The sequence below is a fragment of the Podarcis cretensis genome, assembly GCF_951804945.1.
Source record: "Podarcis cretensis genome assembly, chromosome: 8".
Lineage (NCBI taxonomy): Eukaryota > Metazoa > Chordata > Lepidosauria > Squamata > Lacertidae > Podarcis > Podarcis cretensis.
The window spans coordinates 22,058,860-22,084,955 of NC_137177.1; the positions used below are offsets into that span (position 1 = coordinate 22,058,860).

General features: G+C 44.3%; 1 protein-coding gene across 1 annotated transcript; it reads left to right on the top strand.

Moving 5' to 3' along the window:
- The first annotated feature begins 7,300 nt into the window (after positions 1-7,300).
- PTAFR (platelet activating factor receptor) lies at positions 7,301-24,025 on the top strand. Its single transcript, XM_079989292.1, has 3 exons — positions 7,301-7,622; positions 12,567-12,732; positions 20,884-24,025. Exon 3 carries the CDS (start codon positions 20,933-20,935, stop codon positions 21,992-21,994), a length of 1,062 nt encoding a protein of 353 aa, XP_079845418.1. The 5' UTR covers positions 7,301-7,622; positions 12,567-12,732; positions 20,884-20,932; the 3' UTR covers positions 21,995-24,025.
- The last annotated feature ends 2,071 nt before the right edge of the window (positions 24,026-26,096 follow it).

Genomic DNA, 26,096 nt, shown 5'->3' on the forward strand with positions numbered 1-26,096 from the left:
TTCACACACCAGACAGTTGGCTGCAGTTCCAGCTCCGCCCCAGAACAACAATCGCACGCTAGAGGACATCTATAAATAGTTGTAGCACAGAAGTAGATCTAGCACATTTGGGGTTGTGGCTCAGCTGCTCACAAGCATACTAGAGTGCAGCTGTCCTGAGTGCATCCATTCAGCAAGCTTTTGTGATTTCTTAAGAAATAAATTCTAAGATTGTCGCATGCAAACCACTTCTTGTTATTGGGCTGTTAGTGAGGGGTTTTATTCATCAGGTAATACCCAACTAGACGTTTACATGCTGTCAGCCATGCATATCAGTCTTCATGGTTGTATAGTCAAGCACTTGCATCAGAAATCTTTCCTCTTACTTCGTGCCTGAGTGCAGGCATGAGTTTTGAACATGAATGTTGCTACAGGAAGTCCTCAGTGGAAACACCCTAAGGCATTTTAGGTCAGACTATACAAATGGGGCACATTTCCAAAGAAGGTATCCCGCAGGGTGCAGCTTTAGCAAGCCTCCAAGATGTAACATCACCTTCAGCTGACACACCTATTCTGATTCTGGGATTCAATCTTTCATATCAGCCAGACATGGCCAAACTTGGCCCTCCAGCTGTTTTAGGACTACAACTCCCATCATCCCTAGCTAACAGACCAGTGGTCAGGGATGATGGGAATTGTAGTTCCAAAACAGCTGGAGGGCCAAGTTTGGCCATGCCTGATAAGCAAACATGCGAAGAAGCAGAGGCACATATACAGTACGTGCCACCCCCCCTCCAGGGAGTCGGTCATCTGTACACGGCTTAGGTTCCTCTAGTTTAGCTTCCCCTATGAGGAAAAAATAAGAAAATTTGAGCTTATTGGTTCAGAGAAGAGGAGACATGGAACCATGTAAAATGATGTGTGGCACGGAGAAAGTGGATAAAGAAAAGATTTTCTCCCTTTCTCATTACAGTAGAACTCGGGGACAACAAATGAAGCTGAATATTGGAAGATTCAGGACAGACAAAAGAAAGTTTGTCTTCACACAGCACATGCTTACAACTCTTGCTTTGCTTTCCTTTGGACCACATCCTATCAGGGACGATAGGAATTGTAGTTCAGAAACTTCTGCTTTAAAAATAATTATCCAGCTTCCTTGCTTTGTCTAGACTAACTGGCTGCTAGTGTCCTTAATGCAGTAAGGAACGAAAGCAGACTTATCTCCATTTAGGTTTGCTGAAGTGTTGTGGGGGAGGGGGCTTCTGTAACCCCCTGCCCCAATCCACAGTGCTGCTTTGATGCTATGTTAATGACATCTCATTGAGTTGTACGAGCAGCAACATTCTGACAAATCCCAGCTTTAAAAAGCAGCACACTTTTATGCGCCAGCTTGCTACTAATGTCTTGGGAAACTCCCTAGAGCTTGAGCAACTGTGGTGATTTCAGAGCACGTGTGAGAGCTCTTGTTGCAACACTGCGAAAGCGGGCACCCTTCCCTCTCCTGCTGAACTTCTGCAATCCACACATTAGCACAAATGCCTGGAGAAGAAGCATCCATGTGAAACTAAGAAGGGTAGTTCCTCAACTCACATTTAAAGCACATGACTTTCCTCCAAAGGATGCTGGGAAATGGAGTTTCCTACTCACAGAGCTACAATTTCCAGAACTGTTCACAAACTACAGTTCCTGTAATTCATTGGGGGAAGTCATGTGCTTCAAGTTTATGGTATGAATCTGCCTGAAGAAGCCACACTGGAGAGCCAGTGTGGTGTAGTGGTTAAGAGCGGTAGATTCGTAATCTGGTGAACCGGGTTCGAGTCTCCGCTCCTCCACATGCAGCTGCTGGGTCACCTTGGGCTAGTCACACTTCTTTGACGTCTCTCAGCCCCACTCACCTCACTGAGTGTTTGTTGTGGGGGAGGAAGGGAAAGGAGAATGTTAGCCGCTTTGAGACTCCTTCGGGTAGTGATAAAGCAGGATATCAAATCCAAACTCTTAAGCACAAAAAGGCTTGAACAAGTACAATCTCCCTCATCGTAATTGAGGAAGGGATGGGGGCAGATCTCAATATTTCAGTTTGCTTTTATTTCTGTGCTGCCCTTGTTCCAAGGAGTTCATAGTGGAGTGTTGCTGGCTTTACATCTGGGGGGGCCTCCACCCAAGTGGTTGGGCGTCTCTCTTTGTCAAATGTTCTTTGTGTCCAGTGGCCTTCTCTGTTTCAGTCCCCATCACTGTCCAGAAGAACGGCAAGGCAAGTGAAGGCTGCTGCCCATTCTCCCTAGCCGCTTACTAGGGTGGCAACATTAACCCCGCCATGTGAGGCTCCTTTGTAGATGACCACAGTGCCTGGAGACAAGACAGTCCGGGTTTGTGTGCACAGCAGTGACCAGAGAAGGAATGATCACTGGGAGGAGAAGAAGAAAAACTGGTACATCTGCATCAGCACAACCAGATGTCTTCATCTGCCCTAGCTGCAACAAAACATGTCTCTCCCATATCGGTCTCGATGTTGGACTGGACAGAGGAGGAATGGTGGATACCACCTCCCCCTCCTCCTAAACCTTCCAGAGAAGAGGAAGATGGTACTGTAGATTTACAACAGTGGCTTGAGGAAGGTCACGGCTCAGAGGTAGATGACAAGCAGAGTTGGGAAGTCATGGGAAAGGAAGGGGGAGGAAGCAGAGCTGGCTGACATCACCAGGAAGCATTCCAGACCACACCCCCTTCTCCCAAAACCTGGCAAGCATTGAAAGTAGGATGGCAAAGGGCTCGTAGTCAAATGGCCCTAAGCAGCCACCGTAAGGTGGGTGGTGCTGTTGACGGTTGAGGAGAGAAGTGGGGTGGAGTTTACTTGGAGCAATGCTATTACTCCAAGAGGTGGCATTTCTAAGCCTCTCTCTGTGAATATTGAATAAAAGACCTTGGTAAGAGCTTTCCTTGTCTTTCTGTTTCTGGCTGCCTACCGGGGTGGGGTGTGTGGATTGGATTCTCTGACGCCTGACATCTACAGCCACAACTGAGCCTCTGTAACTCTCCAAAGGTTTGACTTCACCCTCAAAGGCACTCTTCCATTGTCTCCCAAGACAGATGGAAATCACAAATCTTATTTGCTTAAATTAAGCTGTGTGAGAGATTTTGGTCCAATGTGCATAAGAACATGCAGTGAACATTATCAATGCCAAAAAAATTAATGTGTATGTAAATTTGAAGCCCCCTTTGAGCTTGAAGTGGGACGTGGCTGGTGCTGTGGGTTATACCACAGAGCCTAGGACTTGCCGATCAGAAGGTCGGCAGTTTGAATCCCCACGACGGGGTGAGCTCCTGTTGCTCGGTCCCTGCTCCTGCCAACTTAGCAGTTCAAAAGCACGTCAAAAGTGCAAGTAGATAAATAGGTACCGCTCCGGCGGGAAGCGAAACAGTGTTTCCGTGCGCTGCTCTGGTTTGCCAGAAGAGGCTTAGTCATGCTGGCCACATGACCCGGAAAATGTACACTGGCTCCCTTGGCCAATAAAGCGAAATGAGTGCCGCAACCCCAGAGTCGGTCATGACTGGACCTAATGGTCAGGGGTCCCTTTACCTTTACTTTGAGCTTGAAGCCCCAGGCCAAATGGCCTTCCTGCCCTCCCCTTGTCCCATCCTACCCTGATAGTCCCTGGTTGGGGCTCTGCAGGTCTGCAGCAAGATATTTGCTGGACCAAGGGTGAGGTCTAGCCTGTGGTCCTCTGGATATTTTTTGATGATTACTTCCATTATTCCTGAGCATTGGTCATGCAGATGTTCTTGGATGCCAACTCCCATCAGCCCAAAGTCAATGGTCAGGAATGATGGACACTGGAGTCCAGAATCATCTGGGGGGGGGGGCTGCAGGTTCTCCATCTCCACCCTAAAGAAACTAGGAGTCTTTATATTCAAATAATCACAAGATGGTGCTTGTAATCCCTGGATTGTGAAGCTGTCAGATTGAGTTTACTGTTTAATATGCATAAACACAAGGGATAGTTCCTGCAAACAGAGGCATGGAGAATATACACAGCTCTTTTGGTTGCAAAACAATAAAAAATAATGCCAAAAAGTGGGGGGGGAATGCATTAGATCTCCATACACAACCATCAAAACAGAATACTATCCCAGCACATTAAACTGATTTATCTCTCCAAATACTGACCTTTCAAGAATGCCTACCAACTGTTAGCATCAATAGCGAATGTTGCAGACCATTTGCACGCGTGATCCAGCATTGCTTGGAAAATGTACAATTTGACCAGAAAGTGTGGAAATCCTCCTGTTTATGTTGTCACTTTACAAGCATTTTTCACATTAACCGGAATGATGTGGACCAACAGCAGTGTTTATGAAAACCCATCATTTAATTTAGGTTAATCCCTGATTCATCAAACTGTGGTAACAGCAGTTGAGTACAGTGGTACCTCAGGTTAAGTACTTAATTCGTTCCGGAGGTCCGTACTTAACCTGAAAATGTTCTTAACCTGAGGTACCACTTTAAGCTAATGGGGCCTCCCGCTGCTGCCGCGCCGCTGGAGCACGATTTCCGTTCTCATCCTGAAGCAAAGTTCTTAACCTGAAGCACTATTTCTGGGTTAGCGGAGTCTGTAACCTGAAGCGTATGTAACCTGAGGTACCACTGTATAAGGTATAAGAGCAAGGCTAGAATGTTAGACCAGGTCTGAGGAGACTTGATGTCATGGGCTCCTGGGGCAAACTCTCCATACTTGAGGAATGAGGCCATAAGCGCCAAGAAAGATGAATGGAAGAGGGATTCGATCTCAGCGCAGACCCCAGGTGGCCCCATTTACTGCAGCGCCCTTGAACCCGAGGGGCTGTTGGATGTCATTCTGTCACTATTTCCCCAACCTAAGATCACATTACCATCATCTTCAGATTTCAAGGACTCCATCAAAGAAACTGCAGTTGAGCCTTGATCCACTCACTGCTCCTTACGTCAACACTCTCTCAAGAGGATTGCACTGAGAGCTGATCTCTGCTGGTCCCTAGAACAGCAATATGTACCCACCACAGGAAGTGGAAGCCAAGAGCACTGGATTGCCATGCTAGACTTCTACTTGGCACAAACTCTTCCAGGAATAAAAAAAAAATGCCACATTTAAAGAGGAAAGGGCACAGGACAGTGGTGGGACAGGGGAGACCATCATGGGGATGCCTCTATTTTTTTTTATTATTTTTTTTGACAGGAAATATCTTTAATATCAGAAGTCTACAGAAACACTTTGTTAAGCAGCCACAAATCTTCTACATAACAGATGTATCCTGATGACAACTCTTAAATTCTCCCAGAATTACCACAGAGCTAGTTGCATTCACTTTCATATCACATGTGCAGAGCTGCATGTTTACTCAAACTGAACACTCAGGTTTTCATCAGCTATGCATGAGGACGACACAGGCTTATATTAACATTTATTTCAATTTGCTGAAGAGTTTATGAGCCACACAATGGTCTCTAGCATGCAAGAAGTCAAAGAGTTCCTCTGTACACTTCTTCTCTGTATGGGACTTGGATGACACTCGAGCATTACACTCCTCTAAACGTTCCCGAGCTTTCACACATTTCTCAATCTGTTCACAATGCTCCCTTAGAGTAGTTAAAGGATCCACAAGTTCTTCTTCTTCCTCCTCCTCCTCCTCCTCCTCCTCGGGGTCCCCGCTTTGGCCCTCCAGCGCCTTCTCATCCTGCCGCCCCATCGCCGCAAATCTCCCTCAAGCATTAACAGTAAACAGGCCGATGCAAATCCACATTATGCTCTGTTGTGGGCCAGCAGCCTCAAGGGAAGAATGTCTTCAGAAGCTGGTGGAATGTCAATACAGAGGGGACCTCCCATATTTCAGCAGGGAGTGCAGTCCGTAACTCCAAGATGGCACTAGATCCAGGCCAGCCAACACTGCAGAGGCGGGCAGGCAAGGTAAGTTTGCAAGGAGGAACAAGTCCAATAGAGGACACTTTGATCAAGATCTGCTCCAGCTGAAGCCAGACCTGGTAGCCTTGAGAAGACTGGAGTCAATACCTAACTGGTCTCTATTGAATTTTCATGCCTGGAATTGCTATGCCTGTCCATCACATCAGTGGTGATTGTTGCATGCAGGAGGACCATGGGCTTAAGTGTCAGGATGACACACAGAATACCTTTGGTGGTGTCACTTTTATTGCTATTGCACAGTTATTCTTCTGCAGAGACGGAAGCTGTTTGCTGTGATAAGCGTCCTGGGTGTATTCCAGGATTAGGCAACTGCATGTTGACTTACCCTTTCATGCTATGTCCAGTGGATCACTTCCAGAGCCTTTTCAATATATACTTGTACATTCTCTGAGGGGACGGCTTGCTTGTAACACAGAATTGGAACACAACTTTGCAAATCAGTACTGGGCTCAGGGCCAGCCCTACCATTAGGCAGAGTGTTATGAATCATCGGCCTCCTCAGGGAGTTGATGTGGGTGTCATGACAGGGCAGAAAGTTTTGGTTGTTTTTTTTTTTGTATTTTTGATGGGGTTTAATTTGAGCACTCTGTATGATTCTTTGTGAGGAGTTCCCTCCTTTAAAAATGAAATACGGCAGCGGAACCCCAGTGCTGGCTTTATTGAATTTGTTTCTGAAGTAAAACCAGGACCAGAAGCACAAAGTCCTAATTGGATTTCCGCTAGTAGCAGGATGTAATAATGATCATCGCCATGTTTTGGAAGGACTTCAAGGGAGCCACCCTAACATCTTGGTACAAGAGAGCATGGCAGATAAAGTAGCTCTCATGGGGAAATTAACACAGAAACTGAAATTAGCAAAAGGAATAAAACACAAGGATGCTTTTGATGGAGAATGTCGGAACCTTATTACGTACACAAACATTCCAGAAAGTGAAAGACCAATCTCAAAGGTGTATGCCGACTTGTGGATAGCGTAGCAAATAATAACCTGTGCTTTGTTTGTTTTACCTTCTGTCATAAAGCAATATGCTGTAAGGGAAATGCTAACATCACATGGGGGTCCCCAAAGCTGAAGCTGGTGTGTGGTGTTTTTCTGATGAAGAGTCCTTGTTCAAATTGTGTTGTATGGGACTGTAGATCCTGAGTTGCTGGAACATAACATTGAAAGTGATTTTTAAAAAATGGGATACAGAATTTGTTAGATAGGTTGCTCTCTCAGACACAAGGTGATACTAGAATAAAATTAGAAGCAGAGACCTGCTGAAGCATGCCATGGAGCTGTGACTCACTCACCAGAGAGTCCACTCCCTCTGTGGCGTGTTTGGTTTTTTTGCTTCCTGCTATTACTACTAGTAAATGAGTTGGGCAACACGTTCAACATGATGGGATTTCCCAGGGCTTAATCCATAAACACAGAGAGAGAGAGTGTGTGCGTTTCGGTGCTTCCGGCACCCTACTCTTTCTACACAGGGAAAGCTTCCCTTTGATTTTCAACCAGTGATTATTCCCTTCCCGAATAAGTAAAAAGCCACACAGAGCACCTCTGACAGGAAGAAAGCCCAGTAAAAGCCTCCCAAGCCCTACCAAGGAAGACGTTCCCTCAGCTGTGGGAGAATGTGGAGCAGAATCTGAGAAGCAGCCTGAGGAGAAGGTCCAGGACCTGGGCTGATCTATATCCTGTGGAAAGGGGTAAGACCTCTGCTTGGTTTTGAGGTGGCGCTAAATAGGGATGGGTGAATCCGGCAGTTCCACTTTCTCTCAGTTTCTCTTTTTTCAAGCCTTAAGTTCAATCTCCACATTTCCGCATTTATTTTTTTTAAGTCCTCATGAAAATTAATCGGCACTTTGTGTCAATTTATCCTAATATGCACACATTCACATGTAGTTTTGCCTAATAGACACATTTTTGAAGAACAATGTTCCCTGATGGAATACATTTGTATGAATTTGAAGGATCCAAAGGTAGGAAGTGGGCTCAGTCAGAGTGGTACGGAGCCCTAAAATCTGTAACCCCCTTGAGTGGAGCATCTTCCTGGTCAGTTAAGTGTTGTTGTTGTTGTTTAGTCGTTTAGTCTTCGTGACCCCATGGACCAGAACACGCCAGGCACTTCTGTCTTCCACTGCCTCCCGCAGTTTGGTCAAACTCATGCTGGTAGCTTTGAGAACACTATCCAACCATCTCGTCCTCTGTCATCCCCTTCTCCTTGTGCCCTCCATCTTTCCCAGCATCAGGGTCTTTTCCAGGGAGTCTTCTCTACTCATGAGGTGGCCCAAGTTTTGGAGCCTCAGCTTCAGGATCTGTCCTTCCAGTGAGCACTCAGGGCTGATTTCCTTAAGTGTAACTTTAGGCAATTTATGGTTTCCACTGGCTCCTCCTGAACTTCAGATTTGTGAGGGCTAGTAGTGGAGGTCTCCTTCCCTGACAAACATCTCTTTTCTTACTCTCTTTATCAGTTGCTGGCATGACAGAGATTCAGATAGTTAATGATGCAAACAGAGCAAAGAGAATTTTTCTAATTATTATTATTCCCTCACCCTAAAACCCCCAATTCAGAGTTATCAAATGTTTTGGGAGGAGGATGCTGGGACAGACAAGGCATTTTGTATTTCAGGCTTTTATTGAGCTTACTCTTTTAAGTTCCGGTACAGACCCCTGGCCTTTGCATAAGATGTGCTGAGCAGAGAAAAGCCAGGATGTGCATATTGTTGAACATAACAAGGAACTATTTATGTCACATATGAAGAACTGCCTCATAAGAAGGGATGGAAGACTGTCAGTTTTAGTTCTCTCTGTTTCTCATGTTTTCATTCTTAAATTCAGTTCTCTACATTCCTGCTGCACTTTGCTTTTTTTAAAAAAAATCCTCATGAAAATTCATCAGCATTTGGGTGAGAAATTCTCCTAAGAAACACATTTTTGTATGCTGTTTTGACTAATATACACACAACTTTTGCAAATGACATTTCCTAACGCAATGCATTTTAGTCTATTCTTTTCACTAATTTGTTAAATTTTATGTGCACTTTTCCTGGACATATGCATTTTTGGCAAACGTTGATTGGAGAACCACATCACAAAATTGGGATAGGTTTTGAAGAAGGGCTGTGTTTTTGTTCTCATATAGTAGAGCATCTACCTTGCAAGCGAAAGGTTCCTGATTCAATTCCAGACATTTCCAACGAGGGCTGGGAAAGACTCCTTACTGGAAACCTTGGATAGCCAGTCAAGTTAGTCTATATATAGCTCAATGGACCAATTTGTTTGACTCAATACAAGGTGGCTTCCAACGTTTCTTGATTATGATTACTACTCTCCAAGAGACACTTATTTCCACATGTAATTGTGTGTGTGTGTTTGCGCATTTCAAATAGAACATGAGTAGCAGTGGCAGCACCATGTTTTGGAAGACCCTCAGGCAAGACATCCTCCATGGGTCCTGTTGTGATTAACTGGGTGAACCCCTTTTGCATGCAGAATGAGCAACATTTGGCGAACGAACCTTAAAGAGTAGACTTCACTCATTGCAATCACAGCCATGCACAGTGATGTTTGTAGAGTAATAAAAATATCCAAGTAGTTCATTGTAGGATGAACATAACTTGGATAGAAATGTTTCCTGGTCTATCCTAACTCAGGAGGTTAGAGGTACAGGGATAATCTGAGAATCTGGAGGTCCCTATATATCGTGTTGGGGAAAGGGGAGGTGATTTCACTCACTTCCCCTACACCCGCTCCCTTGTGTTTATTTATTTCATATGGAATTCAAAATCATTGGTTTTCTTTTAGACTCTGTTACATTTAGAGAAGGAGTGGAGGAACCTAGAGCCCTCCATATATTGTTGGACTACAACTCCCATCATCCCTCGCTGATGGAGGTTGTGGTCTAACAACATCTGGAGGGCCACAGGTTCCCTGCCCCTGCATTAGCACCTCTAATCGAGGCAAAGTTACCACCACTACCTATCTTCATGTACCTTGGAGCCGCAGACTGTCTCGCCAGAGTGGTGCATGCTCTAGTTATCTCCAGCTTGGACTACTGCAATGCGCTCTACATGGGGCTACCTTTGAAGGTGACCCGGAAACGACAATCCAGAATTTGGCAGCTAGACTGGGAGTGGCCACCAAGACCATATAACACTGGTCCTGAAAGACCTACATTGGCTCCCAGTATGTTTCTGAGCACAATTCAAAGTGTTGGTGTTGATCTTTAAAGCCCTAAATGGCCTTGGCCCAGTATACCTGAAGGAGCATCTCTACCACCATCGTTCAGCCCGGACACTGAGGTCCAGCTCTGAGGGCCTTCTGGTGGTTCCCTCACTGTGAGAAGCAAAGTTACAGGGAACCAGGCAGAGGGCCTTCTCGGTAGTGGTGCCTACCGTGTGGAACGCCCTCCCATCCGATGTCAAGGAAATAAACAACTATCTGACTTTTAGAAGACATCTGAAGGCAGCCCAGTTTAGAGAAGTTTTAATGTTTGATCGTGTTTTTAATATTCTGTTGGGAGCCACCCAGAGTGGCTGGGGAAACCCAGCCAGATGGTAAGGGTGTTATTATTATTATTATTATTATTATTATTATTATTATTATTATCATCATCCAATTATCACCCCTGGTCTCTTCATGCCTGCTTAACCCTTTGTTTTACACCCCATTAGCAATGCTGTGGTTTATATCATACAACTTTTTCTTGTGCGGAGAGAAGGTATGATGCAATTAGTTGATGCCAGACTGTGTGGGGTGAACAGGTTTGTTGAGATCAGAAGGAAATTGCAGAAACAAGGTCTCCGGATGATTCAGAGCCCTATTCAGCAGCGGTGTTAAGATTCTGATCTGTTTTCATATCCGGCCGCCCTGAAGTTTCAAGCACATCTAGACTCGGTCATAAGTCAAATTATGGTCATTCTCATCCTTACAAGCTCCAGAGCTCTTTGGCCTAGTAGCTCTCACAACACATAACACTGTACTTTCATGCAAGATAGCACAGAATTCTGTTTGTTGGGTGGCAGGGGGAATGATGATGATGATGATGATATTGATATGAATATGTTACTTATACCCACCACCCACCTGACTAGGTTTCACCAGTCACTCTTGGCAACTTCCAACAGAATATAAAAAATATAATCAAACACCAGACATTTCCCTATACAGGGCTGCCTTCAGATGTCTTCTAAAAGTTGTCTAGTTATTTATCTCCTTGACAACTGCTGCAAGGTCGTTCAACAGGGTGGGCACCACTGCCGAGAAGCCCCTCTGCCTGGTTCCCTGTAACTTCTCTTTTCGCAATGAGGGAACTGCCAGAACGCCCTCGGAGCTGGACTTCAGTGTAGGCTGAATGATGGGGGTGGAGACGCTCCTTCAGGTATACAGGAGCAAGGCTATTTAGGGCTTTAAAAGGCTTGTTGCTATTGTATTGATCACCAGCCAATGGGGCAGTGGGCAAGGGTGCCATCTTGAATAAAATATTGGGGGCCCCAGTAAGCCCCACCCTGCATATGTAGCACATGCACACCACTTGAATGGCAATGCTCATTAACTTTGGGGGCGGGCTGGCCCCTTTGTTGTTGGACTACAACTCCCACCAACACTAGCCAGCATGACCAATCGACAGGGATGATGGGAGTTGTGGTCCAATATAACATCAAGAAACCCGCACGTTGTCTATTCTTGAACAGGGATGGGAGACAAATTTGATTCCATTTGCATTTAAAGGTGAACACTTTCTGAAAAAAGACATAGGCCGAAACAGAGCCAGACTTCTAAATTCACACTTATTCTTCGGATTTGGCAATGAATTTATCCAGTCAAGTAATGTGTGCAAAAATGCATACGCTACCATAAATTGTGCATATAAATACATATATTAGTGAAAGTAACATTCGAAAGAGCATTATACTAAATAAAATTTCTCTGCAGAAATGTGCATTTATACAAAAATGTGTATATTTGGGAAAATTTGCAATTAAATGCTGATGAGGACTTTAAAGGGGGAAAATCACAAACTGGTGTTGAAATGTGAAGAACTGATCTTGAGATCAAAAAAATATGAGACTGAAAAATGTTGCTGACATCCTGTGTACAGAGAGGTATGATCCAGTGCAGGAGATATGTGCCCTGCTTCTGACCCTCTCCAATATCTGTCAGGAAGCCTTGTGAGCATTGCATCATGTTTTACTGGTTCCATTTGAATCCTACCCTCTGAAGTGGCTGAGATTGTTGTGAGAAAAGCGTGTCATTGCAGGCGAAAGCGTGCCACTCCAAGGGCAGCTGGGGTGGGGAGAGAGGTTGTCCGCCTGCTGCAAACTGACATTTTACTTGCAAAGGCCAGATGAAGGCGTCCTTGCAGCTTTGGGGCGATGGCTTTCTGTACTTACTGGAAGGAAGTCATTAAACATTGTCATTAGATTTATGACTAATGATAGCGAGAAGCTCTTTCCCTGGAGCTTTGGTAGCAGACAGACCGTGGCTCGGTCACAAGAGCCTTTCAGAAGCAAATCTAGCTTAGCCATGGCTTTTCTTGGCTCTCCCGCCTTCTTGCAGTTAATTGTCTTCCTCTTAGCCTTACTCAACATTGCATTTCCTTGGTGGCAGTGATGACACCCCTTGTTTCTTCACTCCCAGTGACTACGCAGGTGCCTCTTGCGGGGTCCTTCTGGTTTGTGGAAGTTGGCAGCGTGGCAAAGAGCCTCAAGCTTCAGACTGGCAGAAGGTTTGTTCACAAGCACCCAAGACTCACCTATTGATGAACTCCCTCCATCAACTTGGATTCAGTGGAGAATATCCTTCCTCTAGACTCTGGTAAGTGGAGGCTGCTCTTACAGATGCAATTCTTAGGGCGTTTGCTGGGAACATCTTCTGATTTTGCAGCGCTTTCCCAAAATGCTCAGAGGAGCTTGGTTGCACTCACAACACTGCATTTCCATTGAGTACAATTATTGTTGTGATTGTGATTATATTTTGATTTCTTTCCTACCCTTCACCACTAGGTCTCAGACCTTGTTTCTGCACTTAATATTAAAATTGGTTCAGAAGAAATAATGGTGATGATAATTATATTTAATAGTGTTAAAGTAATTATTATTATTTTTCAGGTCAGGCTTCCATTGGACTTTTTAATTTTTCTCTTAAACTGTGTCAAGGATTAACCATTACAAACATATAGAATTCAAATCCTGTTGTTGTTGTTTAGTCGTTTAGTCATTTAGTCATTTTTAGTCTTGTCCGACTCTTTGTGACCCCATGGACCTCCACTATGACCTGCCCATCTTGGGTGGCCCTGCATGGCATAGCTCATAGCTTCTCTGAGTTATTCAAGCCCCTTTGCTATGACAAGGCAGTGATTCATGAAGGGGATTCAAATCCTACACATAGTAAATACTACAAGGTTGATGTATGCTAAAGCCCATATACCATACAAATCAGATATAACGAGGGAAAATGGTGAGCAATAAAACTTGATTACATTAGCAACTATGTTAAAGAGCAGAGGAATCTATCAATAGAAACTTGGCAAATGGCGTTTACTAACCAGTTACATAAAAAAGGGAACTGAGAATATCCAGAGGCTGAATGGACTACTTTCTCTTACAATGGGTAAAAGAGGTTTAGAAGTGTAATATCATAGCACTTGAGGTGTAAATATAATATTATTTTCACCAAATGGTGTGTGTGTCTGTGTGTATGCTTAAGAACGTTGTGTACTTTGATATGGTCTATTACAAATGCAAAAATTCTCTTTTTTGGTATGCTTCTTCTGGTAGAAGTAAAAGATTTTGAATTTAATAATAATAATAATAATAATAATAATAATAATAGCAGTGATGATGATGATGATGCACTCAGGGGGTCCCTCCCTGATTGTTCCCCTCCTCTTTGCCACTGTCCCTGCGATCCAAAGATTGCCCTCTTCCTCTGGGCCCAATGTGAATAAGCGTCCATAGAGAACAGGTGGGGTGAGCTGAGGTTGTTCCTGTCACTGCTCACTTAGTCCAAGAGAGGACAGGGGACCAGCCATGTCTCAGGGACAGAGCTTCTGCTTTGCATGCAGAAGGTCCTGGGTTCAACCCCTGGCATCGCCAGGTAGGGCTGCGCATGCCTCCTGCCCGAAACCCTGGACAGCCACTGCCGATCAGTGTAGACAATACTGAGCCGAGTGGACCAAGAGTTTGACTTAGTTTAAGGCAGCTCCCTATAAGATGTCATGAGTATGAGGCATGAACTTCTGCAGGTAACCAGCACACAGGCAATGATATACAGCAGCAGCGCCATTATATGTGGTGGGCAGCTCTGAGCTGTCCACCGTTATAACTACTCACAACGCACTGACAAGACAGCTGCTTGGAGTACTGTGGGCACTTTGAAATGGAGGCTTCTCAGCCACCTACCATTGCTGCTAAGTAATACCAGACCTTGTCTGGCAGGAGGGCAGGGAGAGGGCTAAAAAACAACAACCCAATAGCATTATCCAGGTGGGCCCTGACTGAGTTCTGCTGCCCAAAAATGCTGGCTACTTATGCTACATCTATGAGCTGGAGGCTGCATGCACACAACGTATTTGAAGCACATGACTCCCCCTTGCCAAAGAATCCTGGGAACTGTAGTTTGTAAAGGGTGTTGGGAATTGTAGTTCTGTGAGGGACAAAGTAGAGCTCCCAGGATTCTTGGGGAAGGGGAAGTTATGCTGTTTAAATGTTTGGTGTGTCCGCAGATAGGGTGTTTAAACTTCCTTTCAATGTATTGCATTGGGTGGGACGCGGGTGGCGCTGTGGGTAAAACCTCAGTGCTTAGGACTTGCCGATCGCATGGTCGGCGGTTCGAATCCCCACGGTGGGGTGAGCTCCCGTCTTTCGGTCCCAGCTCCTGCCCACCTAGCAGTTTGAAAGCACCCCCAAGTGCAAGTAGATAAATAGGTACCGCTTTATAGCAGGAAGGTAAACGGCGTTTCCATGTGCTGCGCTGGTGCTGGCTCGCCAGAGCAGCTTCGTCACGCTGGCCACGTGACCCGGAAGTGTCTCCGGACAGCGCTGGCCCCCGGCCTCTTAAGTGAGATGGGCGAGCAACCCCAGAGTCGGTCATGACTGGCCCGTACGGGTAGGGGTACCTTTACCTTTACCTTTACCTTTACCTTTACCTTTACCTTTACCTTTACCTTTACCTTTACCTTTACCTTTACCTTTACCTACTAAGGTGGGCATGTGACGGACGAGTCCCCTCAGCAATTTCCCAAACATCCAACTTTCATTTAAATAAAAAATCAAGTCAAATTAAGTCTCCAGCCTTTTGAACTTGTGTGGAGAGATAAGAGGATCTGACTGCAGGCATTGTTCTACCAAATTACTCCCTCAGAAGTATCTTTGGAGTGCTCATGTGCCCGCCTTGACATTCCTTTATCCGTAGGACTGTTCAGTCCAAGCCTTGTTTAAAGATAAATAACTCGAAGAAGGGAGAGATGGGGCTGGAGGCAACCTGGAGTTAACAGCACCTGGAGAATGAATTCTAGAGCGGGAAGAGAAGGGCCAAAGTTCAATTATGGTGGTGGTGATGGGACAAGGGGAGGAAGAGCAGAGAAAGGAGGAAAGATTTGTCCCACATTTAAAGACTTCTGAAAGGGAAATGACACTGTATTCACACTCCTATGCTAAACATTTTTTCTCTGAAGTTCCATTGATTTGGATAGACTTAGCTTATAAGGAAGCACCCTCAGAATTCAGGGATGTGCAAATCTATCAGTTTTGCTTTCTATCCGCCCCCCGCCCCCCAATTCTTAAGTTCGGTTCTCCACATATCCTTGTGAAATTTTTTTTTAAAAACTTCCCATGAGAACTCACCAGCCGTCTACAGTATATTTCTCCCAATAAACACATATTTGTATGTGCATTTTTCTACACAACACTTCACTAGAGAACTGCATTGCAAAGTGCGAATTTCAACAGAAGGTTGTGTTTTGGTTCTCATATTGTTTTGAAAAATGCATATTAGGAAGGTTCACCTTTAAATGTGAACTGCTACAACTGGGTGCAGTGTTGAAGGAAGTATGCTGTACATGAAATGGAATGGGTGTGTGGATGTCAGAGATGGGAGGATCTGCCAATTTCAGTTCGCTCATTTTCTCATTTTTCCAATCTTAAATTCAGTTCTCTACATCTTGCAGCTATTTGTTATTTTTTTTAAAAAAAATCCTCATGAAAATTAATCAGCAGTTTTGTGAGAGTTTCTCCTAATAAACAGTTTATATGCAGTTTTGCTTTCTGTACACAGTTTTGCAAGAAGTTTCCACTAATAGATGCATTTTTGCAAACACTGGTTGGTTGGAGAACTGAATTGCAAAATTCTGCTAAGTGTGAATTTTGAAGGATAGCTGTGTTTCGGTTGTTATATTGTTTTGAAAACTGTGGATTTGATAAGATTAGGCTTTAAATGCATACCAAACTGAACGCTCCTGCTCCCATCCCTAGTCAGCGCCATTTTGCTCTTTGCCTCAGACAGCAAAATTTCTTAGTCAGGCTTGCTCAGGCCTAAGCTTCCTCATCCTTGCTCTAAAGGACAAGAGACACCCAAAGTGTAAAGAGGCTTCCAGAGTTAATCAAGCAGCATGGCACAAAGATGACCTTATCTGGAAAAAGTGGTAAAATATGACTGTGGGAGGAGGAAGCTCAGAGTTCTAAGAAAGAAAAGGTGTTTGTGGTTCCACTTCCTCTTTCCAAGCAACAGAACTGAAGAAACAGGAGCTTACCAGCAAAAAACAACAACCCCAAAACACACATTAAAAATATTTCATGCCAGGGCCAAATAAGGGCACAAACTTCTCTATTTTCCACTTAGTTACTTATTACTCTAATTCCCCACCCTTCCTCCAAGGAGAACAGGGAAGTGTTTGTGGGTGTCTCCCCCCCTCTTCCTTTTTTCTTTAAAATTCTAACACCAATCTTGCAAAGTAGATTAACGAGAGAGAGAGAGAGACAGAGACTTTCTCCAAGTCTACCAATGAGATCTTTGTAATAGCTGAATAAAATCTGGGCCCATGTAACACCCATCCTAATCTGGCACTGTAACCCAGACTTCTGAATAAAGTTACTAGTCTGCATTTTTTGCTTTTTTTACTACCCTGCTGGGAGCTGGCAAAAAAGGGAGGGTGAGTCCAGTCCAGAGGCAGATTTAGGGCAGTGCAACTGGTCCCAACTGCACAGGGCATTGCAACTATGAGCTGGTGAACTGAGCAGAACGGAAGGTGAGGGGCAGGAGGGTGAACTGAATTTTGGCCTTGCACAGGGTGCCATTGAAATTTGAAAGACCACTATCTGCTCCTGTTCAATCCTCCCTCCAACAACCTGTTTCATTTTGGCGTTGAGCACAGAGGGCAGACAGAGCAGTCTGCCCATCCTTTTCCAGCCTTTCCACCTGTGTAGAATTCCAATAAATCAACTGCTTGCAATTTCTTCTCACCTGTGGGTATTAAGCTAGTGCTTAATACAAAGCTGTTCTTACTACTACAATACACTCTCTCACACCCTTCTTTGTTTAAGGCTGTGTCCACACGAGGGTTTTCATGTGTGTGTTTGTGCACCTTCAGTTTTATGCCTCTGAAATTTCTCAGTGTTTCCCATCCAGCCTAGTGGGTGGTGCTTGTTGGGATATATTCAGGATGTTGTGTCCTCCCCTCAGTTAACAGTTTCCCACTCTCCCTAAGTTCCTCAAGTCTGAGATCTGTTCTGGGCATGCACCCAGGTATTTGTGCCAGACCCCCAGGGAAGGATAACCTCAAAGGGAGCATGCGCCATGACTTCCATAAGAGGTCAAAACAGAGGCAGCAATGTATGTCTGCTCAGCTGTAAGTCACTCTTTAGTCCAGAAATGCAGCTTCACTTTATCAGCTTGCACCTCAGGCCTAGATTCTTCCAGGCACCAAGTCCTTCAGCAAACCTCTGATTCTCAGGGCTACTTCAGCATCGTGCTTTCTTCAGGGTGTCAAATTCTCCTTTCTCCAATATTGTCTCCTCAGGAGTAAGTCCCAAACCACAGGGACAGTCAATTCCGACCAGAGCTGCCTCAGGATTGCAGAGGAGGCTCTCCCCCAAAGTGGACAGGGGTCTTCTGTATCAATTCTCTAGGCAGCGCTTAAATCCAGGCCTCACAGAATAGCTCAGTTGACTGTGGTGCTGACAACACCAAGGTTGCAGGTTTGATCCCAGTAAGGGACAGCTGCACTTTCCTGCATTGCAGGGGGTTGATTCTGTGTGATTCTATGCCTCCCCAGGATACAGGGGGACTAGATGAACATGGGCTGTTGGTCTCACCCCTTTGGCCACACCCCATGATGCTTAGGGGAACAGTCTGAAGAATGTGAGGACCACCTAATTTATGTGGAGGTATCTAATTTAGGCATTCAGCTTAACCAGCCTGTTCCCTGTGTCTCCACTAGGCTTCCTTCTCTTCTCCCTTCCCTCTGGTGCTTTTTACATTCTCCCTGTCTCCCCTTCCTTCCTTCTGCCTAAGGCACCACAGCTAAGCTCCTTCTCCTGTCATTAGGTAGCAGGTGGAATGTGCCCTGCCCTTCTTCTCACACAGGAGGTGTGATCAGGCAATGTCCAAATGTGGTCTCCTCAGGAGTCAATGCCTGGTTGATGCCTGCTGGCCATGCATGCAGGTATTTGTTTAGCTGTGACTACACATTATTTTTTTTTTAAAAAAATACATTTTCCCATATATGAGATCGGCACAAAAGAGCAGTCAAAGATAAGTAAATAAATATGAGTCACTTCAAATCAAGCAAGCATTTGGAGCTGATTGTATTGAAGGCCGCCACTTTCTGTCTTCCGTTCTTCCTTTCTGACATCCTGTAGTTGCATGAGTAAATGTTATTTTTATTTTCAATGCAGATATTTTGGCAAACGGTAGTTTTCCACAAGAGCTCTGCTAAAAGAATAAAAATAAAGTTCCGCAACAACTAGTAGGAAAGGACAGGCTACATCCTTTCCTTTGGGCTGATGGAAGCAAAATGGAAGCAGAGGTTGTGTGACAACAGAATTGCCACCACACATGTAAAAACATTACAGCATGCTTCACTTCGTATGTCCACAGCTGGGTAATGTTTATATCAGATTTTTGTTCCCGGTCTGATTACCCACAGATTGGGAAAATCTAAATTTAACAGGGGGGTGAGGAGGACATTAGGTGGACAACACAAAAAAATATAGACACAAGCAGTTTCAAAATCCACATTAAACTCCAGTGTGGATGAGTTGCTTGTGATGACTGTACTCAAATCATTTTCGCTCCTTAGCAAAATGAGTTTTGCAGGCTTTCTTACTACACAAAAAACGCACACAACCAAATCTGTTTGAACAGAAACAGTAGTATGGGGAAAGAGGTATGTACACCATAAGAGGGTCTGGAAATGAAGCCTTACAGGGAGTGGTTGAAGGAGCTGGGTATGTTTAGCCTGGAAAAGAGGAACCTGAGAGGAGATACGATGACTATCTTCAAATATTTCAAGGGCTGTCACATGGAAGATGGAGAAAGCTTGTTTTCTCCTGCTCTGGAAAGTAGGACTCAAACCGATGGCTTCAAGTTATAAGAAAGGAGATTCCGACTGAACATATGGAAAAACTTTCTGACAGTAAGAGCTGTTTGCCAGTGGAACAGACTCCCTCGGGAGGCTGTGGACTCTCCTTCCTTGGAGGTTTCCAAGCAGAGGTTGAATGGCCCATCTGTCATGGATGCTTTAGCTGAGATTCCAGCATTGCAGGGGGTTGGACTAGATGACCCTTGGAGTCCCTTCCAACTCTATGATTCTATCTTCTGAAAAATGAATGTGGTTTTTTTCAGCCTGAGACTCAAATTACACCCTGTGAAAGGCAGAATCCTAAAATGTTAAAGCCCAGTTAATTGATGAGTTGGCAGTGGTATCTCTTTTACAATTACTATTTACTTTTATTATATTATATATTTACAGTTTTATGCTGTAATAATATAATAATAAATTATTGTTCCTAAGTAAGCATGCTTAGGACTGCAGCACTGTTGTTGTTGTTTAGTCGTTTAGTCGTGTCCGACTCTTCGTGACCCCATGGACCAGAGCACGCCAGGCACTCCTGTCTTCCACTGCCTCCCGCAGTTTGGTCAGACTCATGTTTGTAGCTTTGAGAACACTATCCGACCATCTCGTCCTCTGTCATCCCCTTCGCCTTGTGCCCTCAATCTTTCCCAACATCAGGGTCTTTTCCAGGGAGTCTTCTCTTCTCATGAGGTGGCCAAAGTATTGTAGCCCCAGCTTCCGCCGGCAGCATTAGGCCTCATAAAAATAGCTCTTTTCAAATCTATTTATTTTTTTTAAAAAAATAACAGCATAGGCATCTTATTGTTTTATCCAAGAAAACACGAACAAATTAAGCAGGGGATTTTTATTTTTTTTAACCACACCACATTGGCAAATTACACAATTCTTTCTGTGGTTAATGTGACCCGTGGGCACTTCTCAATCTCACGGGGAAAGATCCTCTTCTGCAGATGTCTCTTTTCTACAGAGCTTTCACTTCCTCTTAGGAAGCAGTAAGAGGTTTAACATAGTCACACTGCTTTACAAAGTGTCAATCAAGCTGTGTAGTCTGAAAAAGTCAAATGATTCTTCTGTTCGGAAACAGGTGTGGTGCCATTCCGGGTTTTTGCAGGGGCTAGTTTAGGGCCCCCAAACTCCAGGTCCTTTCATTTGGGCCCCAGATCTCCTATCCCTCCCCCACTTTTCAAAAACCCTTTTTAAAGCTAGGGATGTTAAAGTCCATCAAAAATGGAAATGGGAACTGAAATGCCAGTTTGCTTATTCATCCCATCTCAGGACAACGGGGGTTAACCACCTCCCTGTCAGGGATTGAACTTCTGCATACAAAGCCTTGTGTTTCATTGCTGAATGTTGCCTCCCTCTTGTATTATTCATTCCCTTCTCTCTCTTTTCAGGATAAGAAAAACAGAGCTTCATTAAAAGAATAACGTGATTGCTGCAGCCATGTCCCGAAAGGGTGAAAGTAACAACTTCTCATTGCTTCCCGTTGCGAAGGAAGATTGTCACGTGGATTCCGAGTTCAGATATACCCTGTTCACTGTCTACTATAGCATCATTTTCATTCTGGGCTTTATAGCCAACAGCTACGTCCTGTGGCTTTTCACACGGGTTTATGCTACGAAGAAACTAAACGAAATAAAGATATTCATGGTCAGCTTGACGACAGCCGACCTGCTCTTCCTGATCACGTTGCCAATGTGGATCATATATTACCACTACAGAGGAGACTGGATCATGCCCAGCTTTTTGTGTAACTTGGCTGGTTACTTATTCTTTGTGAACACCTACTGCTCAGTTGCCTTCCTGGGAGTCATAACATACAATCGGTACCAAGCAGTCACAAAGCCCATTTCGGCAGCTCAGTCTACCACGCGAAGAAGGGGCATCTATGTCACAATAGCTATCTGGGTCCTGATCGCGGGCCCTTCTTCATACTTCCTGTTTGGCAGCGGCACTACCCAAGAAGGGCATGTGACACGCTGTTTTGAGCGCTACGACCCAGAAAGCAGTAACATCCCTGTCCTTGCCTCCCACATCGTCATTTGCATTTGTTTCTTTATCACCTTCCTGATTGTCGTGGTATGCAATGCCTCCATTATCCGAACACTGCTCGCCCAAAAACCTCAAGCTCGGAAGAGCGCCCACATCAGGCAAAGGGCGCTCTATTTGGTGTGCACTGTCATGATTGTGTTTGTGGTATGTTTCGTGCCTCACCACATTGTGGACCTTCCCTGGACCTTGATGGTTCTGGGCAAATGGGATATAAGCTGTAGGAGCAAAAGGTGGTGGGATCACATCCACCAGGTGACCCTGTTCCTCCTGGGTGCCAACTGCGTTCTGGATCCTGTCATTTACTGCTTCCTCACCAAAAAGTTCAGGAAACACCTTTCTGAGAACTTGAAAAACATAAAGGACAGTCGAAAGTGTTCCAGGCAAACAACTGAGACCACCGTGGAAGGAATGGTGGCGATGGAAGAGGGCTTCCATGCCTCCATCAAACCTTAAAAGTCTTCTTTTCTGCTTATGCAGCAGCAAATACAAGCTGGTGACTGGCACAGACTCTGCATTTCATCAAGAGCCTGGCAGATGCACACAGCTTTCCAGCTCTTCCCTAGATGCAACGGCAGGAACTGGAATGTACTTAGGAGAGCTAGAACACTGTGACTCAGGAAGAACGCGGACTGTCTAAGTTGTCCTTTGTTGTTGTAACAAAAGGGAAATGCTTGGAATCACTTATGATGTCTTTTAAAAAGATGGGCATTACATTCGTTTTCTGGTTCGGATCCGGATTGTAGTGACATTTAGTTCCATAATTTCATCCTGAAGCTAGCTCAGAACTCTCCGAAGAGGGTTGGGCATCAGGGATGGGCATCCTTGGGCACCTGCTGAGATCTGTCGCTCATCGCAAAGCCCACTGCCAACCCTTAGAGCCTCCTGGCTTTCTACTTATTCCCCCAGAGTGACTGAGCTATCTCAGCTGTGAAATGAACAAGAAAAAGGAACATCAGTGTTGGCTCAGCTTCCTCCTTTCAGTAGCCATTCAGATTGGGCCTTCAGCAGTGAAAAGCTGGTCAATAAGGGCAAATGGGGCACAACCCCACAAATTTGAGCCTACTCCCACCTGCCTGCTTTCTTTTTTACACTTGGCCATGGGATGGCTCTGGCTACTACTGCTGGTTTTCCTGACTTTCACCCAGTGGGCACCAGCCACCCTGACCCAGAGAAAGAGGATAATTGACTGGCAACTGTGACAGTGGCATGGAGAAGGTGGGCCTGTCAGGGAGGAGGCTCCACTGAAGGCATCTAACCTAAAACATGCACACTTTCCCCAATCACTCTTGAATTAATACTATTTCAGCTTCAAAAGCAACAGGGACTATTGCAACACTCAGTGGCCATAGAACAGGGAAGGTGAACCAGTAGCCCTCCAGACTTTGATAGATTACATCTTCCATCATCTCATAGCTGTCAATGTTTCCCCTTTTTTAAGGGAAATCCCCTTATTCCGAATAGGATTCCTCGCAAGAAAAGGGAAAAGTTGACAGCTATGTATCATCCCTGATCACTAGTCATGCTGACTGGTAGCTGAGCCCAGCAACAACTGGAGGGCCACGTTCTCCATCTCTACCATAGGCTGTCATCCAGAAATCATCATAATCTGAGAGCAGAGATTTTGCGTAAATTTACCTGCAGGTCTCAGGTGTGCATTCAATGCACACATGGTAGAAATTTCAGGAAATGAGGGGAGGAAAGGAATGGGTTCAGGAATAGACCATAGCTCAGGGCTTGAGAACATGCTTTTGCTATAATCAGGTCGTTGACTGATTAATGTTCTCTGGGCTTCTAAATGTTTTTGTAGGGAGGGGGGTGTTATTGGTTTGTTTTTGTTTTATTGTGTTATTTTGTATTCTCTTGTATTTTTATGCTGTGAACCGCCCCATGATTTTTGGATGAAGGATGGTATAAAAATTTAATAAGTAATAAAAAAATAATGCTGCTTCTCATCCAGAAGTTCCAAGGTTAAATTCATGCCATCTCTAGCTGAAAAGTTCAGATAGCAGGTGTTGGCTAATACTCAGATTGGATATAAGACTGCTTAACCTGTATTTAAAATATTTCCACATCACTGCTTTTGTGATGTGAGGAGGGTAGGAGAAAGCCCTAGATCAGGCATAGGCAAACTCGGCCCTCCAGATGTTTTGAAACTACAATTCCCATCACCCCTAACCACTGGTCCTGTTAGCTGGGGATCATGGGAGTTGTAGGCCAAAAACATCTGGAGGGCTGAGTTTGCCAGTGCCTACTCTAGAACATAGAGGGCTGGTCCCTACCCAAATAGATTATCCATTTTTCTGCTTGGCAAACCATAGCACCAATGAAATGCACTCAGAAGTAAAAGTGAGAAGCCACTGTAAACACCATGCTTATTCACTGCATATACAAAAACTATGCTAACACCATACTATCATGGAAAGCCTGAAAAGCTGTATACCTTGTCTGTAGTTTCATTAATAAAAACGACAGCTCTAACCATTATAGCTATTCAGCACTGCTACTTTCAGCCCAGTGGGCATGTCTGTAGATTTTTTTGGTGTAGGATCATATTGAGGGTCACACTAGTACAGATGTGTGGAAAAGAATAGCAGGTTCTGGGCTAGGGACTTTTACCCATGGGCTGAGAACACCAGAGAGGGGCAGGAAAACATGAACAGGATGGGAGACAGAAGACCACCAAGTGGAACGTCTGGGATGTGGAAGAGCTACATTGCAGCTTCTGGGTCCACTAGAGGATGAATCCTCACACTTCCTCCTGCTGTCAAATCCAGGGAGATTTGAGCACTGAAACTCAAACCCAAGCTTCCTCAATAGAACAGGAAGGCTGAATGACATTGTAGGGCAGGGATGGGGAACTTGTGGTCCTTGAGATGTTGTTAAGATTTCAATGCCAATTGATCCCAGCCAGTAAGGCTAATGGTCTGAGATTATAGGAAGCCAAAATTCGGAGGGGCATAGGTTGTCAACCTCTGTTCTAGGGAACTCTATGGTCAGGAGACCTGGTTAATTCAATCCCTTAAAGTGAGGCATCTAATCATAAGCTTGCATTTTTATTAAAGCTTATATGTTTAATCAGGGCTTGTATTTTAAAAATGAGTTCAAATTCATAAATGTTTTATGCCAGGCAGAAGACCAGCTGCCTAAAAACCTTGGCAAAATGTTTTTCTCCTAGACAAGGGGCCCCCCTGATTTATAGCAGAAAACAATTCTCAAAGTCGTAAAAAGGGAATTACAGGCTGACAGCCAAGGTTACACTGACCCTACAAATTAAGGGTGGATAAATAGTAAAATGAGCCATATCTTCTTCCTAAGGTTAAGAAGGTCAAGAGCAGTGAAAAAGCAACTGGTCTGGCTGGCAGAAACAGAACATTTTTGGGAAGTCTTTTCTAAAGCTGTTTCTTTCTTAAACTAAGATCCTTTTAAGATTTCTTTTCCTTTTAAAAGGTTATTTATGTATTAAATATATTAGCTTAAATATAATTATGCAAAGGATTTAAGAAATGCTAGATTCTTATTTCATATAGTTGGAAGAGATCACAGGGGCCATCAGCCACCAGCCCCCCTTGCTAGACAGGAGACGCCATCGAGCACTCCTGATATATGGTTGTCAGGCCTTTTGTTTAGAAACCTTCAGATGAAGGAGATCTCTCAATGTTGATGTGAACTCAAAATCCTTGACATATGTTTAAGATAAAAATTCAAGATTAATCATCTGTTTTGGAAGGCAATAGGGCAAGGAGGGCAAGAGGTGAGCTGGTAATTAAGATTCCTTGTTGAGACACATGTAAGATATATTACTACTTATTTGTCATTTATAGATAGAAGAATATATAGCTTTTTGATTTCCATAAAAGGCAAGAGGAAATGGGTGTATCTTTTGTGATTGGTTCTAGCAAACAGCCAATAGGAATTTCAACCAGGCTGATTGGACAGAGGCAGCCACAGGAGGAGCAAGGGGGCTGGATTAAGGAAATATAAGTGCTGGCCAGAATGGCAAGAGGCCAGGCCAGAGCTTGGTAACCATATACCACTGTGCCTCATATTTATTTGTCTGACAAATAAATTATTATTTTAATTTCTCTATTGCTGCGTTGAATATTTCATTCCAGCTAAGCGTTAACCACAAGCAGGGTGCTACAAAAGGAGAGACCCTCTGTGAATATAAAATTGTCCAATGATGTTGGGGTGGGGCTCACCAATGTATAATGAAAGGAGACAAAGTGGAGAGCCAAATGGATACTGTCTTAACATTTCATAGATGGTAATACAGACATGATTGCCATACTCAATGATTAGCACCACATAAAGGTTACCACTGCAGTGTCCCTACGTTACACACTGGTGCTCTATGCTGCTTGCTGAATCTGTCTATTATGTGGTAGCTTTGTCCCAATGGATTTAAAAGCCAATAATGTGATTATTCTTGAAGTTAACAGTATACTATTGTCCTCCAATGTATTGTCAACAATTTGAAACACAGCCCAGCAGCTTCAATGGGTGAAATCAACCCTCAGGAGGGAAGTGGAACCTGAGTAGCAACATTAACATTTTA

Excerpts from the sequence above, each read along its gene's own strand:
- PTAFR (XM_079989292.1), top strand. The coding sequence starts at position 20,933 with ATGTCCCGAAAGGGTGAAAGTAACAACTTCTCATTGCTTCCCGTTGCG.